Below are 20,295 nucleotides of genomic sequence, written 5' to 3'. Positions count from 1 at the left end.
CTTGTGCTTTTGGTGTCATATCTAAGTCTGGCTGTCCTCCCAGACTTCAGACAACACTACAGAGCTACAGTAATCAAAATGTGTGGTACCGGCACAAAAACAGGACATATGGATCAATGGAGCAGAACAGAGAGCCTGGAAATAAGCCCACACACCTATGGTCAATTAACCTTCAACAAAGGAGGCAAGAATATACAATAGAGAAAAGACAGTCTCTTCAGCAAGTAGTGTTGGGAAATCTGGACAGCCACATGTAAATCAGTGAAGTTAGAACACTCCCTCACACTACACACAAAAATAAACTCAGAATGGCTTAAAGAATTAAATGTAAGACACGATACCATAAAACTCCTAGAAGAGAACATAGGCAAAATATTCTTGGACATAAATTCATAGCAATGTTTTCTTAGGTCAGTTTCCCAAAGAAAAAGAAATAAAAGCAAAAATAGACAAATGGGACCTAATCTATAAGTTCTGTGCAGCAAAGGAAACCATAAGCAAAACGAAAAAGACAATCTGCAGACCAAGTGAAAATATTCACGAATAAACGAAGCGACTGATAAGGGCTTAATTTCCAAAAATATACAAACAGCTTATACAACTCAACATAAGGGGAAAAACCAAATAACTCAGTCAAAATGGGCAGAAGCCCTAGACAGACATTTCTCCAAAGAAGACAGATGACCAACAGGCATATGAAAAGAGGCTCAATGTCGCTAATTACTAGAGAAATGCAAATCAAAACTACAGTGAGGTATCACCTCACACTGGTCAGAATGGCCATTATCAAAAAGTCTACAAGTAAAGTATGGTCACCATGGTGACCCTAGGTAACAATACTGTATTGTACATTTGAACATTGCTTTGAGTAGAGCATTAACGTTCTCATCATAACAACAACAAAATGGTACTTACGTGAGGTGAAGGTGTTAACCAACCTTATTGTGATAAACATTTTGCAATGTATGTGTGTATCAAATAACACAAAAAAAAGAATCCATTCATAGAACTGAATAAATGTCAGGTTTGTAGAGACCCAGTAAGTGCTGACTGAATGACCAACAAAAACCACAACGAGCTACCACCTCTCGCCCACGATGATGCCTCTCATAAAACAAGAACAACAAAGCAAAGCAAAACAAAAGCAGAAGACAAGTGCTAGCGTGGCCGTGGAGCCACTAGAACCCTTGTGCACTGCTGGTGGGAATGTAAAATGGGGCAGCCACTACGGAAAACAGTATGGCAGTTCCTCAAAAAGTTAAACATAGAATAGAATTTCCATCTGATCAAGCAATTCTAATTCTGGGTATGAACACAAAAGAAGTGAAAGCAGGAACTTCAACAGGTATTTTGTACTTCAATGCTCAGAGCAGCATTATTCACAACAGCCAAAAGGTAGAAGAAAGCCAAGAGCCCACTGATGGATGGATGAATAAACAACATGTGGGACATACATACAATGGAGTATCATTCAGTCTTAAAAAGGAATAAAATTCAGACGCGTGCTACCACATGGATAAACCCTGAGGACATGGTAAGTGAAATAAAGACACAAAGGGACAGATACATTTTGATTCCACTTAGGAGATACCTAGAGCGATCAAAATCAGAGAGACAGAGAGTAGAAAGGTGGTTGTCAGAGGCTGCAAATGGGGGGAGGAGGGGAAAGAGGAACTGTTGTACGGAGGAGGTACAGAGCTTCAGTTTTGCAAGCTGAGAAAGGATGGTGGTGATGGTTAAAGAACAACAAAAATTTACTTAATTCCTGAACTGTACGCATCAAAATGGCTAAAATAGTAAATGCTATATGATGTGTATTTTACAAAAATGAAAAGAAGAATGTGGAATTCTTCAATTTAAAATGATTTGTTTAAGTATATAAGTGGTTTTCTAAAAAACGGATTCATATAAACAGATAGCTGAACATCCAAGTATCACAATATTCCCTGGAAACTACCCTAATCAGTAGTTTGGTCTAAACACACAAACCATGAATTCTTTTTTTTTTTAAGTATGCATTATTTTATTTTATTTTATTTTATTTGTTTACTGAAGGATAGTTTACAGTGTTGTGTCAATTGCTGGTGTACAGCATAACAGTTCAGTCATACATATACATACGTATATTCTTTTTCATTAAAGGTTACAAGGTATTGAATAGCCTTTTCTGTGCTGTGCAATAGAAACTTGTTGCTTATCTATTTTGTACATAGTAGGTAGTATCTGCAAATCTCGAACTCCCAATTTATCCCTTCCCACCCCCTTTCCGTATGGTAACCATGTTTGTTTTCTTTGTCAGTGAGTCTGTTTCTGTTTTATAAATAAGTCCATTTGTCTTCTAGATCCACATATAAGTGATATACGTAAACCGGGAATTCTTAATTCAGAAGTCCTATTCAGTTCAATTATTTCACCTTGATTTTCCATTCTGTTCATTTAAGTAGGAGAAATGATGATGGATAGTGCCGTGGCCATGATAATTTAAGGCCAAAGATGTGGGTTGCCTAAGACGGCCTCATCACCGCGGGGTGGCGGACAGAGCCCAGAGGACAGCGGGAGAGGCAGAGACACAGAAGTGGTCCTGGGAGGAACGCAGGGGCTCAGAAAGCCGGGGGTGGGGCGGACTCTAGTCTCCTGGCAAATATTTGAGATACAAAATATATAAATCTGGGGTGAATTGATAGATTCAAAGAAACTTGGGCAATCTAAACAGCTCAGTTTTTGCGTTGCCGCTGTGGACAAAGCCAAAGGCATCATGAAATCAAAGCTGACTGAACTCGGGAACCTGCCTCCGCAAGACTGTTACCCTGAAACGCTGGTGAAAACAAAAGGCTGGAGGTGAAGGACTTTCTTCACTGCATTCATCATAGTCTGACTTGATGGTCTGTTCTAACCGGTTTAAAAGCACCATCTACAAATCTGTCAGGGCTGTGACAAGCAACCCAGTCAGCTGGGAAAAATCACTGCTTCTGAACATCACTTCAGCACACACCCTTTCACAGGCGTCTCTTTTGTCTTTCCCTCCTAAGCAGAGTAGTAAGAAGAAAATATTCAACAAAGTAAGATGCCACTTTTTTTTAAATAAGACAAAAGCATACACAGTATTTGATACCTGGAAATAAACATAATTTCATAAAGACACTCTCTCATGAAAATAAGCCCTAGGCATTTGTAACGTACAGATCAGCCTTGCAGGACTGTCTGAACTGCAGGCGGAGGGCGTGGGGGGACTTCACTGAGCCCACAAGGAGAGAGGCGATAAAGGTAGAGTGTCTCAGTACTTACTGGTACCCACTTCTCTTAATTCACGAGCCTGAGTGTTTCAGGCCCACGTAGCCAGTCGGATACCGTCCTGATGGCCCTATGATCAGATGGACCACATCCAAGAATAAAACTCTGAAAAGTCACACAAAGAACTAATCATGCTCACTACTGGGAGGGGGAAAGAGAAGTTATTTCCCTTCATAATTATTAGACATAGTGAAGGGAAATATGTATATTTCCTGGTTAAGTATACAGTGGATCACTGAGACCATCTTTCTGCTTTTAAGCTCAAATATCAAGTCATAAAATGTCATGGCTGTAAAAATTAAGGGGAAAAAAAATGAAGTAAACCATATGCATGTACAGCAAGGAGCCAGAAGAGGGCACTCTCTTTATGTGCTTAGCAGACGCCAAAAGATTAAGATAGGTTTCAGTTAGGTTTCAGTTTGCTTTCTAGTTATTAGTGATCTAGAAAAGCTCCACCCCAATTGTTCATTAAATTCGCTCCTTTGCCTGTGCCACTCAAACTTAAAGTGAATAAAAAGAATCATCTGGGGACTTGTTAAATATAGTCAGCCCCCATGTCCATCAGTTCTACAACTGTGTTCAACCAACCTTGATGGAAAACTTTCACACATGCACACACGCAAAATCCAGAAAGTTCCAAAAAAGAAAAACTTGAATTTTCTGTATACTGGCAACTATTTACTTAGTATTTACATTGTCTTAGGTATTATAAGGAACCTAAAGTACAAGGGAGGATGGGTGTAGGTTAGGTAAATAATATACCATTTCACATAAGAGACTTGAGCATCCTTGGATTTTGGTATTGTAGGGGTCCTGGAATCAATCCCCGATGGATATCGAGGGACGTCTGTATACATGCCCCAGCCCCACCTGGTCCCACTGAATCAGGAACTTTGACTTTAATCTGAAATAGCTCTCAGCTGATCCTGGAGCAGGGGCCTCAGAAGCCACAATAAGACCCTCTGTACAGAGACTGCCAAATGCCTGAGGGTGAAGGGGCGGAGGCTATGGTACCAGAACGGTCAGGGAGCAGCATAAAGACGCCCTGGATGCCCTAGAAAATCTGTGCATTTTGGTCATTCTGAGGCATAACAGATGAACTGCAACAATGGTATATAAGGAATTATTTTAAGACAAGACAACTAAATATTAAATTATAACATCTTACAGGAAAAGAAAAAAAAGCCAGTCTGTAATCCAGAAAAAGAAATTTTTTAGGAAAGCAAAATGTTTAAATACTTTTCATGTCATCTCCCTGCAAAATAGAGAACTGGGGCTCATGGGTTTTTATGTTTTAAATCTTTTTAATAGTTAGAAAATTAGCACAACAAAATGCCACAATTAATATCTATTGTTCTTCATTGGATTCTTACTTACACCTTATTTATTTTCAAGGAAATCTGGGGAGCATTTATCTTAAACGGTACACATCCAACAGGACCATTAAAAGAGATAAGTAAAAGCATATAAGCGATTGGGTGACAGAGGGCATAGTGATTCCTGGAATTACTTCACTTGGACACTATGTTTAGCTGTAGGTTTCTGGATGCCAAAAAGGAAAAGAATGCTAAGTTTTCATTCTTAGGTGCCTACTTGGTGCCACCATGTACAGTGGGTACTTCTACGCATGACATCACCTTTTACCTTCAAACAGCTCTAGCCTTACTTCATTCATTCACTATTCATTCGCTCATAGTTCCCACCCTCAAAGAATTCAAAATCTGGGTGTGGTATCCACATGGTCAACTCCCTGGGGCTCAGGGCTGGGTACAGGTGAGCAGTGCCCCAAAGCTGTGCAAATCACTGGCCCTGGGTTATAAACCAATGGAAAAGGGAGTAACTGCAGAACAAATTGAGAAAACTGATGATTAGGAGAAGAAAACAAAATTAGATCAGGCCTCCTGATGCATTGAAAAGGGTTAAGTATAAATAAATCATAAAAATTAGAAGAAAGTAATGTGGATATACAACTGATGGCAGGATAAGGAAGGTGTCTCTAAGCATAAAAGCAAAGAAATTATATAGGAAAGGGTAGATTTACCCACCAAGAAAAAAAATTCTGTATGTTAATAAACATAAAGATACATAAGTAACCAATATGACCAAGAAGAGCAAATAGCCTTAACACATGAAGGACATCTGCAGAAGGTCAAAAAGGTGGAAAATATTCAATCTCATTAGTCATTAGAATTCAAACGAAAACAGTAAGTGACCATTCTGGACCACCAACGGGGTTTTAGCAAACTGACAAAGTTGTTGCTTGTCTTAAAGGATAATTTTTACTGGTGAGAAAGGTACAACCTTTCTGGAGGCAACGTTTTTAACCTTTCCTCTTGACCTGTTTCTAGAAATATTCAGAGATGTGCCAAAGATTTATCTACAAGTGTGCTCATTGCACTTTTATTTATCATTTTAATAACATTATAAACTCCCTAAAATGTAACAGCAAAACTGGAAATTCTCTAACTTTACAACAAGTTGGCTTTTTTCTTCACCTCTCCAAACCTTAAAAGCCAACTTTGCTAAAATTGGGCAATAAGGAAACGAGGCATTGCCGCATTTGAGGAAGTCTTGCAGAGAAGGAAGGATTTTTTAAAATTTTGTTTGCTTGTTTTACACCTCAGGAAAACAACAGACATTGAAAAGAATGATTTATGCTGAGGGCTGAATTTCATTCCTCTCATTTTTCTTACTGATGCCTTCACTCTTGTGGAAAGTCACTGGACAGGAAGGAAAACACAGTGAGTTGGTCTCAGTTCTTTCCTCCTCCCTTTATCGCAAGTAAACCTGCAGGATAACCTACTTCTACTCACCCAGAAGAGTGCGGGAAAGACGAGGTGGTACCACTCCTGGGCATGCATGCACATGCACACACGTGTTCTAGCCTGCAAATTAATTTCTCTAATGGAAATAATGATACTAAAACCTCCAACGATGTATTTTAAAAATTCCAGGAGACGTCTTTGCTGAGTTGGTATTGAGAAATAACAGAAATTTCACTCCTGAGAGTCTTATTGTTGAACTAGGACTAGAAGTGAAAAAAAAACCGCAAATCTATCCACCACCTGAAGACCCCAGCCTCCAGGCAAAAAAGCATTTTAAAGAAACAAAACAATAAAACATTTAGGAAGACTCCATGCTGCCATTGCTCACCTGCACCACATGGATGCGGACGGTAGTCCCAAGAGGGCAAAAACCGGTACTTGGAGAATGAAAAAAATCTTAGATATTGCACAATTCAGTAATGAAAAACCCAAACAACCCAATCAAAAAATAGGGAGAAGACCTAAACAAACATTTCTCCAATGAAGACATACAAATGGCCAAGAGGCACATGAAAAAAATGCTCAATATCACTAATTATCAGAGAAATGCAAATCAAAACTACAATGAGGTATCACCTCACACCAGTCAGAATGGCCATCATTCAAAAACCCACAAACTATAAATGCTGGAGAGGCTGTGGAGAAAAGGGAACCCTCCTACACTGTTGGTGGGAATGTAGTTTGGTGCTGCCACTATGGAAAACAGTTTGGACATTCTTTAAACTAAAAGTAGACTTACCCTATGATCCAGCAATCCCACTCCTGGGAATATCTCTAGAGGAAACTAATTCAAAAAGATACATGCACCTCAATGTTCATATTAGCACTATTTATACTAGCCAAGACCCAGGCAAGACTTGAAAGCAACCTAAATGTCCATCGACAGATGACTGGATAAGAAGTTGTGGTATACACACACACACACACACAAACACACACAGGAATACTACTCAGCCATGAAAAAGAATAAAATAATGCCATTTGCAGCTACATGGATGGACCTAGAGATTGTCATACTATGTGAAGTAAGCCAGAAAGAAAAATACCATATGGTATCTCTTATATGTGCTATCTTTTAAAAAATGACACAAATGAAATTATTTACAAAACAGAAACAGACTCACAGACATTGAAAACAAATGTATGGTTATGGGGGGGAGGGGGTAGGGAGGGATAAACTGGGAGTTTGGGATTTACAGATAAACCCATATATAAAGTAGATAAACAACAAGGTCCTACTGCATAGTACAGGGAACTATACTCAATGAATTATAATAGACTATTACATGAAAAAGAATATCAAAAAAGATATATGTTTATAACTGAATCACTTAGCTATACACCAGAAATTAATACAACATTGTAAACCAATTACATTTCAATAAAAGAAATCTTAGATGTCGCAATGGTCTGTGGTATGCTCCAAAAGGCCTCAAAACATAAACAGGTATATAAGACATCTGGGATGTGAAACTTTCATGGACAGGTAATATTTAGGCAAAAAGTGTTAACAAGACTGGAGACCAGAGAGAGGGAACTAATGAAAAAAAGGATTAAGAAGCACAGATCTGGATAAAATCATACACACTTGCTGGTTTGTTTTTTTTTTGTTGTTGTTTTTTTTTGCTTGAGCACTCCCATCAGTCTTCAGCATCCCTCCAGATTCCTAATAAATTCAGCAGAAACATCACTCTCCTTGAGTAAGAAAGAGTCAGGGCTATAGTCCAGGGGAGAATTCACCACCGACTAAGCACAGACCTCGATTAACAGTGTTTTTATAAAAGCTGGACATCGACATTCAAATGAATGGCTTCCTTTCTGTGCCAACACACATTTATGGTTGAGGCAAAATAGCTTATTTCTTCATCTTAAACTGTCACTATTTTTAAAGGTGTTTCCAGCCACCCCATTCCATCTGAGTCAGTCTAGGCTCTCCTGTGTGCAGTCCCCACTGTCACACAACACAGAGGAGGTGGCTACCCATGTCACCACCATGAACAGATGGGACTACAGAGCATGCAGGCTCCACTTGATTGTGATAACACGGGTGTGCACCTTTGGGGGATAAGTCATTCTCTTATCTGTCCAGTTCACATCCTCCGACACGGCACTTCTGTATCCTCTCCATGGCCTTGGGGCCCAGCGACTAATCACACCGTTATATCAACTTTGCAAATACTTCATAAGACATTGGTGGTACACAGACCAAATACATGCTTCCACCCACATAATCATATGTGCTTCACTTCATAATCATCAATATCTGCTAAACCCTAACACAGTTCACTCACTGTGGTCTTCGGTTATTCAATCATTTTGATCATGAACAAGGTTTTGTGCTGAAAGGAGCTAACAAGATTTTAAAAGCGCAGTTTCTGCTTGTGAAGAAAAAGAGAAAGGCATAAGTAATGATATAATATGAGGAACTTTCAACAACTGTGGAAGAGATGTACAAAGCGGTGTTTCAGAGGAAGGAGTCGTCACTTCCAGAGGCAGGAAGTCAGGGAAACTTCACGGAGAACAGAAGCATTTCAGCAGGTAGAAATGGGGGTACAGAGGGAGCCCCCAAAGCAAAGATGGTGACTGCATGAGCTGAGGAGCAGAGATAGGACAGTTTAAACAAAAGGAACAGGAGGACTGACCAGAGGAGGACTGACCAGAGGCAGAGGCCCATATACCTCGCCTTGTTAAGTTTTTCACATTCAAAAATCTCAACACCAAGTATTTTTAAACTGGGGCTATATCATTTTACTTTAGTAAACTTTTAAGAGCATTTACCTTCAGTTGGAAATTTCTTGGCTCGTTCCTCAAAGAACCATTCTCCAGTTTTTATTTTCACATTTCTGGAAAACAAGCAGAAAGGAGGCCTGAGAGAGAGAGATGGGCGGGGCTGTATTTGGCGCATAAGAGGTGGGGAGATAATACCACGAAATATTAGTCTGGCAAAGGGCCTCAGAGTTCCAATCCCTATCCTGACAGATTCCCATAGAGGCTGAGCGATCTGCCTGGTAAGTAGCGAACCTGGGAGGTTCTGCTTGGGCACACCTTACCCCAGAGGTAATATGTATATAACATACATATTAACCTGTGTGTGTGCCCGACATAATAAACATATGAGGAGAAACAAAACTGCCATCAAAATGATCAACTTACGTTTATGGTGGGGAGCAACGGCATGAAGGATAATCAACAAAAACTCACTGCTGTCTGCTTGGTTAAGAGGGAGAGCATCCTCGGGCTGGGTCAAGGTCAGGTGGAGTTAACCGCAACACTTACCAAAAGCCAACAGAGCAGATTCACCTAAGAAGGTTCCTGGGAGGACCTGAGCTCTGGAGTATGGGATCAAAGTGCTTCACTGGAGATTCAGGGGCCACTTGAGAAACAGGGGACCTCATGTGGGGCAGCCGGTCTGACAGTGGCTCCCTGGGCATCGCTCCATCCCTGCATCCCCTCCCGTTGAAGTAAGAGGCAGAGCCCTGCTGAGCCCTTTGTGAGCTCACTGCTTGAAACTGAACTTCCCAAACATGTTTTACTCTTGAGAGTTTCCAAATTTCTGAAGAAATCCCCCCTCAACCTCAAAGAACTTCAGAAAGGCAGAACTGTCAACAGTCTTTCGGGACATAAATAGTTAAACACAGAGATACTATAAATTATTAACACCCTTAAAATAATGTGCCATAAAACTTGTCCATTCCTAGGTTATGCAAGTTTAAGAAAAATTAAAACTTCAACTTATGGCAAATTCTCTTCTATAAAGTACTTACTAAAATACACTCTCCATTAGGTTCTTTTAGGCCATATATGAACTCAAATGGAATTTTTAAATGCTTACAAAGTGGTAAGTTTACAAATATATGCCAATCTACATTTTTTTTAAAAGAAGTATCCTATCTCTCTGTGGGGCTTTAGTAGTTGTCAAAAGACATCAACCAACATCCTCCCCTTTATCTGCTTAGAAACTTTTACATTCTCTGATTAGTATGTGAGTGATTATTCTCGGTGCCTAGTGACTAGAACAAGGAAAACATATGCAGAGCATTTATTAATTCTGATAAATGAATTCTGATAATCAGTCACTATCATTCAGAGTCAAAAATACATAAAATGTGCAACTGTGATATGTCTCCAGAGAGACAGGGAAAATTTTCCATCCATAAAATCAGAAACTTGGATATCTAATCCACTGAATTGACACAAAACCCTTGAAGGAGAATTCAGCATCTCAACGGACATTTTCCCCTCTGGTACTTGAAGACAAGCAGAGGATCAAAAACCAAGAAAGTTTGGCGAGATTAACAGGGTGGTGAATTCATGCTCCTCTGAAGCACCACTCCTGCCAACTGCTCTGTTTCTGAGGATGCTCCATCCATCCTTATAAGCACGACAAAGTCTAAGAATTACATCAGGAGAGCAAGATCAAATGTGGAAACAAGGAGGCCTCCATCTGATAATAAACTTCACTTTCTGATTTTTTTCCCTGGGGGTGGTGACCCTTTCAACGAATCGACTCTCTCACACGCTCCAGCCCGTTACCCTGTGACCACAGCTTCCATATATGAGACAGGTGCTAGGAGGGGGCAAGGTCTCAGATCGGAAAAGGGATCCGAGCTAAGAATTCAGCAGCCAAGCAAACCATGACTCTCTCTATGGTCAGCTGAGCTAGGCAGACACAGGCCACCACGGAGGAGTAAACACACCTGTTTTTGAAATACACAGTCACGGAAGAGTGGAACCGCTAAGGGGCGGGGAGAGAGGAAGGTGAAAACACCTGAATAAATCAACATTTTACTGCAAAGTCCTCTAGCCCAGGTTTCAGAGCCTATCCAAGAAGCAGGCAAATTAAAATATTGGTCTCCTAGTGCTGATCATCTGACGTAACCATCTAATCATCTAATTGAATCCCAACTGATTACCTGTGAAATTCAAGCAGGAGCTGACTCAGCAGCGACAGATTTGGACACAAACCCACAAGTCTCTTGGGCTTATCTGTGACGAAAGGATGGAAGGATGAAAGCACCCCGGTCCTCAACTACACAATGACAAGCACTTTTTGCATTTGAGGCTCTTTCCTTTGAGAACTAGATTTGCTCCCCATAAATCCTTCCTGCAGAATCAGCTGCTTCATAAGCATTCACAAGGGCTCCCTGTCCACACAGATCCCAAGTCTTATAAGGAGGATCATTTATGGCTAACTGTCTAAGCCAGAGGTGAGCCGATCTTGCAGTGGTGCCCCTTGCAGTGTCTCTGTCCTCATTATGGCCAACACAGGGTAGCCTGACTCCCAGGGACCAAAGGAAGCATTATTTCTTTCCTGACGACTCAATCAGAATTTGGCTACAAAAACTTCTTGGAAATTTTTCTGAGCTCAGCAACAGATTAATGTCTTAAAATTTCTCAAGTAGAATCAGGACTGGCTTCTTTAAAACGTTTTTTATCAATTGATAAATACATCCAGAAAGCAAAATCCAAGAGTGGTGGAGAGAGCAGAAGATACAGTCAGAGACTTGAGTTCTGTGTCTGACTTTCCACTGACTCTGCTTGAGTCATCACTATCAATGCCAAGCTCTCAGTGCATCAATGGCTCTTACTTCTGGAGATTCCAGCATCCATGTTCATAGCCCTGAACTTTGCTAATGCTGTCATTCCATTAGCAAAAGAGAAATAACTGTTGAAAAGCACTTTGCAAATTCTAGCATACAAATGTTCAGTAGTAATACGATGAGTGGAGGACCCTAACAGAAAGATAGTTTGACCTCATTACTATCAGCAAGCAGTGAGCCAAGTAAGCCTGCTGGAATGCATTGTTACTCTGCATCCAAAGTACTGGCTTCTGCAGGTGGGTACGCTATCATACCCATGCTTTATGCTCCAAGAAAAGTCAGCATGATTCTCTAGAGTTACTTAATGTATTTCCACCACTCAATGAACAAGAGGTAGAAAAGTTGGTCTGCACACCAGGATTCTTTGAAAGCCTAAAGACACACATCTCCCACGTAGATTTGCTCTCCAACCAGTGCCCTGATGGCAGAGAAGTCTCAAGAAAGCCTTGGTGGCTTACCAACAAGCTGCAGAAGCTCCAAATGAAGAAGCCAAATATTATACAACTGAGATCAACCCAACTTCTAACTAGCTTGTCCAACCGCTTGGTAATTCTCAGCTAAAACAGTCCTGTGCACCCAAACAACTGAAACAAATTTGTTTTACTTCAAATAATTTTGCATCTAAGACGGTTTTTAGTTACAGACAAAACAGTTGAGGTTTCTTTCCACCCCAACCAGTTCTGTTGATCTGATTTCAATGTTCTTACAGGAAAAAAGACTGATCATTGTGATTAAATCCGAGGCAACGAGCAGAGGAGTCTGAATCAAGATGAAGATAAAGAAATGATTTTTATCAAGCTGCTACCACCATTTCTTGCAAAACATGAATAACTCCTTTACTTGACCACAGAGGGGAGGCGGGTCCCCCTCCCACCCGCACCATATTCAGTGCTGCATCCTACAGCCCCGAGCACAACTGAGGCACAGGGTGGGGCTGGCGAATACCTGTGGGTTGGTGAGTGAATATTCCCACCGCTGCAGGGAGCACCGTGAGGACAGAAGGGATAAGGCAGGACCGACATCGGTGGAGCCAAGGTGGCAATGAGGTCTGATGGCGTCTTTCCCTCTAAGCGGGTGGGAGCGGGGGTCCATGCACCCTGAAAACAGTACTCTCAGTGAAATAAGCCAGTCACAAAAAGATGGAACTGTGTGATTCCACTTATATGAGGGACATAAAGTAGTCATATTCATAGAGACAGAAAGTAGAATGGGTACTGCCAGGGGCCTGGAGGGAGGAACAGGGAGTTGTCTAACAGGTACAGAGCCTCAGTTCTGCAGGATGAAGAAGTTCTGGGGGGGAGGGTACAGCTCAAGTGGTAGGGCGGATGCTTTACACGCACGAGGCCCCAGGTTCAATCCCCAGTACCTCCTCCAAATAGAAATAAATGAATAAACCCAATTACCCCCTCATAAAAGAACAAGCACAACAATATGAATGTATTACCAAGCCAGGTTCGTTTGCCCCAAGCACAGCAAGCTGAAACGCTGAGACGCCCAGGTTTGCAGCAACGACAGGGAGTGGGTCTGAGACCCACTTCCCAAAGCAAGGGGCTCAGGGTATTGATGGGATGAAGAATAAAGAAGAAGGGCAGGTCTGAGCGAGGGGAGCTTGGGGAAAAGTGACTGGAAAAAGGTGCCTGGCATCCTCGTTCTGCGCAGGCGTCACTGGGCTACAGGCCTCTGCACGCTGGAAAACAGGTGCTCGGCCTGACCCGAGGGTGGAGTTTTCTGCCCTCTGATGTCGAACAGTCACGGAGCAGACACACATGCATGCCCAGCTGAAGGGGCAGTGGTCGCATCCAGTCTTAACCAGCTCAGCTAAAACTAGATGCAGCTGACTCCAAGTTCCTGGAAAACAACTCGGGCAAGCATCTTACTGTTTAAGCCACTTGCTGTTTGAAGGACATGCGAGTCTTTTGTAAAGGACCTTGATTAGCAGGTGAAATGGATTTGACCAATGATTACCCACAGTCTTAAATGTATTTAATGCTGCTCAACTGTACACTTAACAATGGCTAAGATGGCAAATTTCTTGTTATGCCTACTTAGCCACAATTAAAAATGATTTTTTAAAAAAATAAAACAAGCAAATCCAAGAGACAGGCAGCTCAAAGGAACTTTCCTTATTACATACAAATCAATGTGGAGAAACTCAGACCCAGGAGTGTATTAGAAACTGTTTTTAATTACAAGGATACGAAAAAAACAATGAATCTAGTACATAAAATCCAGATGATCGGGGTGGGGGTATAGCTCAGTGGTAGAGAGCATGCTCGGCATGCACGAGGTCCTGGGTTCAGTACCTCCATTAAATAAAAAACAAACAAACAAACCTAATTAATTCCCTCCCCCCACAAAACCCCACAAAATCCACATGATCAATAAAGAAATAAAAATAAAACTAGCCTCAGATGTCTCTGTCACATTAAATTGTAAAAGACAACAATATGCATTAACTGAACTTTGAGATGAAAAGTTGGGGCCCCGAGATTTTAAAACCCAGCAGAGTCATTACTCAGGAGGGAAGGCACCTGAGGGAGGTGCCTCAAATAGGCAACGGCTTAGAACACATGCTACCCATGTGCTCTTCCGGGAAAAAATTCTTTGGCGAGGCACTTTAGTTGACAGAAAATGAATCAGAATAAAGAACCTGCAATTTGGGAAATCATGGTCTCAGAGGTATCTGCACTCGTGAGACAGTACGGGAGCTGAATCATCTAACGACAGTAAATCCACCCGTGACTTCTGTCTGGCACTGGAGTACACTCTTGATCTGGTCTGTGGACATGGGTCTGTTGTTGCAGAAATTCTATGAACAAACGACTGGAAAGAACCTACAAGTCTGTCTGGTACCCCGACACCCCCAGTGCCCTCAACTCTCGCCTCTATTTCAGCCCAGAGCATTTACGAAGGTGGGACTTCACCACCACGCCCAGTGCCAGCCTGGGGAATCGGCCTCCTGGCAATGACCTTCCTGCAGGGCAAAGCGTTTCCACTGAACTGAGTAAGGGGACAACTTCAAGTATGAACAAAAGACTTCGGGATGCGGAAAGCTTACTCATCTCAAAAAGGTTTTAAAAGCAAGACCCGCAGTGACGAATCAAGTGCTGACCACAGAAGAAATTTCAGCTTCAACAAAAGGAATGATACTCAAACTACTGTGAAAACATTTCTGTTAGCAAGCACAAGATACACCTTTCAAAAATAAACTTTTTCAAAAAGCATCCTTGAAATTTCTTTTTTACTCTGTGTTTGGTAATGTAAGGCTTCAAAGACAATTAGACTTTCACCTGCCTAGTCCACCTCCCTTGTCCCCTCCTGAGTCCACCCTGCAGAGCACGGGGGGACTTCTCTGTGGCTTTCTTCTGGTGAAGTGTGTATGCTCGCCCCACCCCCGCCCCATTTCCCACAGCCTCCAATCCAATCTCTTCTGAGTGACTTTTAAGACCTTGTCCCCTGGGGCGAGTCTCCCAGCAGGCAGGAGAGGGCGGAGAAGGGAGATCTGGTTCTAGTCTCACTGACTACGTGGTCTTGGACTATCTAGCCTGTGTCTCTAAGCCTCAATTTCTTCCCCTGGAAAACTGGGGTAATAGTAATAGCTGTCATGTACGATTGTTTTCAGATTTAAATAAAACACTTATGTAAAGAAATGCTTAGCACAGCCTCCCACGTGGTGAGTGGTCCACATCTTCCCCATGGTGCTCCCTCTTCCTGACGATGCCCGTCTCCTCTCTAACCCCGGCCCACTTCCAGCAACGTTCCCACCGTGGGTGATCTGGGAAGTCACCTCAAGTCAGCCCTCCCTCACCTCTCCCTCCCCTGGGCTCCCGTGACCCTTAGCAGAAACCTAGGGGGCCTCCTGGACCCCAACACAAGCTCAAGGCCAGCGCTGGTCACAGGCCTTTCACACTGACTGCAGCAATCTCTACATCGGTTTTGATTAAAAAAAAAAAAAAAAAAAAAGCTACCCTAGAGCTTCCTCTTTCTTGATTTTAAAACCTATTTTCTCCTCCTGTTCCCATAACAAATCTGTTTCTTAAGGAACAAGCCTCCAGCTGAGAAAGAAGAGGGAGGAAAATGGGTCAAAACCCCATCCAGGTTGCTGCTCATTTGTGACAGTCAAACACCCTAAAGTTTCTTTCTTTTTTTTAATTGAAGTACAGTCAGTTACAATGTGTCAATTTCTGGCATACAGCACAATGTCCCAGGCATGCATATATATATAAAATATATATATGTATATACATACATATATTCAAACACCCTGAAGTTTACTAAGCCTTTTCTTTGGTTTGGCAGCCCAGAGCGGACACTGGACAGAGAGCAGGGAGCTTCAAAGAAAGGAAACAGAGAAAAAAGACAGGGGGTATGTGCTGTTATAAATTATATATGAGCTCTCTCCCACATGGTTTCCTGTGCCAGTTCACTCAGAGCAACGCAATTATCTTAGGTATTTTGAAAAGCATCCTTATTTCAACATAAGGAAGCTGGGGTTTTAGAAATCACACTGTGTGCTGACAGGGGTGAAGTTACAACGCTCCAGGCACCGTGCCCTCCGGCGTGGAGGTATCAACAGGACTGGGTTCCTGGGAGGTGGCCTCAGCCCTGTCCTCCTGTTTTGATCTTTAGCTTATAGTTAACTAGAAGAATATAGAAGTTATAGTTAGAAGAAGAAAAAAGGCTGAAGAGTTTAATACCTTATCACGCACTGTTTATCATTAGACAGCAAATACATTTGGTTGACTGAAATAGGGGATGAAGATCTCAGGGCCTTCCCTACTCTCTCCAGAGCCCAGAACTGCCTGAGCACAACAGTATTGCCTTTGTCTTTTCCTCTCAAGCAAAGAAAAGCCTGACTGGCGTTGGCTCTGGCAAACCGGGGAAACATGAGATGCCCAGAGGTAACCTTGATACACGTGGGTGGGGCTTGGCCTGTTTCATGATGGGAGGCCTCCCCATCAGGAGCAAGGAAATCTGCTTGACTGACTCACCTTTGAATGAGTGACTGATTGAGATCCATGAAGCCCTGCAAAGGGCTGGGAAATTTAAGGAGATTAACATCAGGGTGCTGATAAACACAGTTCTCCTGATTTAGGGGGAGAGAAAACCCAGCAGCTAGGCACACACTGTGTCAGCACCCCTCACAGTCTCTGTCCCCTGGGGCACTCTGCATCTGCAGCAACATGTAGAAGCTGTTTTCAGATGGCAGGGTCTCTGATTACTCTCCTGGACTTGCAGCAGGCAAACGTCTCTCCCTTCCCACAAGTAACGTGATGTCCTTGTACACACGCTTCCCCAACAAACAGAAACACCGCCCGTGTTTTCAGGCAGTCAGTGACCAGCCCAAACACTGTGAGATCAAGCCAAATATGTTCTTTATCATTTTCAAAATGGGTAGTTAAAAAAACCAATGCCATGTTCAAAAAATTTTTCAAACCTCACAACACCAAAAGATTAGAATAAATGTAGACTGAGTCGATCACTAATAGAAAGCACACCCATTTCCTTGGGAGAAAATATTTGCAAATGATGCAACTGACAAGGGACTAATTTTCAAAATATACAAATAGCTCATACAGCTTAGTATCAAAAAAACAAACAACCCAATCCAAAAATGGGCAAAAGAACTAAATAGACATCTCTCCAGACGGCCAACAGGCACATGAAAAGATGTTCAACATAGCTAATTATTAGAGAAATGCAAATCAAACTACAATGAGGCTTCACCTCACACCAGTCAGAATGGCCATCATCAAAAAGCCTACAAATAATAAATGCTGGAGAAGGTATGGAGAAAAAGGAACCCTTCTACACTGTTAGTGGGAATGTAAATTGGTGCAGCCACTATGGAGGACAGTACAGAGGTTCTTTAAAAAACTAAAAATAGACTTACCATATGATCCAGCAATGCCACTCCTGGGCATTTAGCCAGAGAAAACTATAATTCAAAAAGATACATGCACCCCAATGTTTATAGCAGCACTGTTTACAATAGCCAAGACATGGAAACAACTTAAAGGTCCATCAACAGATGACTGGATAAAGAAGATGTGGCACATATACACAATGGAATACTACTCAGCCATAAAAAGAATGAAACAATGTTATTTGCAGCAACATGGATGGACCTGGAGATCGTCATTCTAAGTAAGCCAGAAAGAGAAAGAAAAATACCATATGATATCACTTTAACGTGGAATCTAAAAAAAGACACAAATGAACTTATTTACAAAACAGAAATAGACTCACAGACATAAAGAACAAACTTATGGTTACCAGAGGGTAAAGAGGGTGGGAAGGGATAAATTGGGAGTTCGATATTTGCAGATACTAACTAGTACATATAAAATAGATAAACAAGTTTCTACTGTATAGCACAAGGAACCATATTCAATATCTTGTAGTAACCCCTAATGAAAAAGAATATGAAAATGAATATATGTATGACTGAAGCATTATGCTGTACACCAGCAACTGACACAACATTGTAAACTGACTATACTTCAATAAAAAAGAGTGCAAATTAAAAAAAAAAAGCACATCCATTTCTTTATTAGAGCATCCAATACAGGTCAGCTTGCCTTCTTCAAAACAGCCTTATTTTATGAAGCTTTATAAAAAACTGCCCAGGACCACTCTGATACTCCCTATGTTACAATTCATTCCACTTTTCCTGAAAGAGATAAATTAAGCTCTAAGAAAATAAGACACCTAGTTAAGAAATTGAAATGAATTTTAACTCCTAGGTTAGCTGATCCTTAGCCATTACAAACTTTTGTAAATTAAAAAAAAACATTTTTTCATATAACCAAATGTATTTTGAATTACAATAACTTCCACATCTAGAAAGGCAGCTCCATATTTAGCTCTGGGTAAAACTGTAGCGAGAGAGTTTGACGGGGACAGCTGTCGTTCTCAACGGTTTGTCCCCACATCTCCACGCCCCCCATCCTCACCTGTCCTCAAAGCACACGGTGCACTTCCAGGCGCGGGTCCTCCTCAGGAACACTCGGCACTCGGAGCACACGCGGTGGCTGCAGCCCTGGCACACAGCCCCCCGGTTCAGCAGGAGCCCCAGGCCCCGCTGGCAGCGGGCACAGGACTCCTCTTTGTACTCCTGGCTGGCGCCCTTCGAGCCTTTCCACCTGAGATGCTGCAGGTGCGTCTTCAGTTTCCTGTGGCCCCGGGAGTTAAATAATAAGGTACGACTGAGAGGGAGGACAGACGCCAGATAAACTCCCACGTGGCAAGGGCCCCAACAGCACCATGTGTGGCAAAAGAGAAAGACTTTGGCATCCAACATCCCCAGGTTCCAACACGGCCGTGTGGACCAGGATCTCACACGACCTCTCGGAGCCGAGGCTCAGAGGTCCTCTCGACTGTGAAAGCCTTACCTCCCAGTGTTGCTGTAAGGATTAACTGGCAAAGCATAAGCACTACGCCTGGCACAGGAGTTAGCTGCTGTTCATCCCTTCATGCCCAAAGGGCATTATAATGGTAAGCAAGAACAGGAAAAGAGGACAAACACAGATAATGGCATCAATTCTAATATGCAAGGCAGGGAAAGATCTGTAAATACACAGTACACACGCCTGCTGTTGTTGTAAGTTACCCCCTAAAGTTATTTAAGTGATGCTATGCTTGCTACTGTTTTTTAAGGGTAGTCAGTTACTTTCAGTCCCCATTTCCCCAGGACAACAGCCCTAGTGCAGAGGGACACACATTGGACCCCAAAAGGTATCATTAACAAAATACTCTCTCATGAAATGTCTCTGTTACTCACTTTTAGAAGAGAGAAGTTAATCCCAAGAAACACACTGACATCCAACTTTCAGGATTTGCCCTAGAATCAGTACCCTTTGGAGCAAAACCTTTTACCACAGTATCCATGTTTCTTTGTTAATAATGAAAATGGTGTTTTTAAGTCACTGAAAGATTGTTACTCATCAAAGAAAATTCCATTTTGTTCAGTGTATTTTATTTTTTTTAGTGGATTAAAATTCTAAGTACACTTAGAGAGCTTTGGGATAACTGGGGAGGATAGATTGTACCTTCTGGTTAACCAGAAATTTTCTCTCAGTCCTCAAACATTTAGTTGTCCAAAGTTTCCTTTTACATGTTTACTTTTCCTGGCAGACTCTGAGAGAGTTCTGCCGTTAAAAAAAAAAGCAAACCAAAAAGCCTACTCTGTTTACTTATTTTCTAGCCCACCCATCCTCCACAAACACGATAAACAAAACCATCACCATATTAAAGACAAATCTTGACAGCTAACAACAGACACCGTTTTGATGGTCCAGCCCTGCTTTACTAAGGGTTAACCAATGTCAAACAGCGGGTGCAGCTTAGAGGCAGAGAGGAAAGAAGCTCTCTGTTGACACATCGGTCAGGGAGCAGGCTGGGCAGGTTCAGACTTTATCCCCTCCTTCCCTCAAAGCCGGCTGGGAACCAAAAGTGAGCGAAGAAAAAGACAGGAAGGGACTCCAGCAGATTTGCTGTTTTTAAGGTGCTTTCTTTGCGCCTTCAGTTACCACCAAAAATAATTTAGGAAAATCCTCAGCCAGAGGGCTTTCCCTGGA

General features: G+C 42.0%; 1 protein-coding gene across 8 annotated transcripts in view; it reads right to left on the bottom strand.

Moving 5' to 3' along the window:
- The window catches only part of SYTL3 (synaptotagmin like 3), a 78,247-nt gene that overhangs the window by 41,348 nt on the left and 16,604 nt on the right, over positions 1–20,295 (bottom strand). For 7 of the 8 annotated variants that reach the window (XM_032485266.1, XM_032485261.1, XM_032485265.1 and 4 more), the window contains exons 3-4: positions 18,673–18,891; positions 8,895–8,959 (exon numbers count right to left, since the gene is read on the bottom strand). In XM_032485266.1, coding sequence (XP_032341157.1) covers positions 8,895–8,959; positions 18,673–18,891 — 284 coding nt within the window. Of the gene's footprint in view, positions 1–8,894; positions 8,960–12,661; positions 12,814–18,672; positions 18,892–20,295 lie in introns of those variants that run through there. The other variant, XM_032485267.1, reaches the window with a different exon arrangement.

The sequence above is a fragment of the Camelus ferus genome, chromosome 8 (assembly GCF_009834535.1).
Source record: "Camelus ferus isolate YT-003-E chromosome 8, BCGSAC_Cfer_1.0, whole genome shotgun sequence".
Taxonomy (NCBI): Eukaryota; Metazoa; Chordata; class Mammalia; order Artiodactyla; family Camelidae; genus Camelus; species Camelus ferus.
Note: the sequence above shows the minus strand (reverse complement) of the source record. Positions and strands in the feature narration are given on the sequence as shown.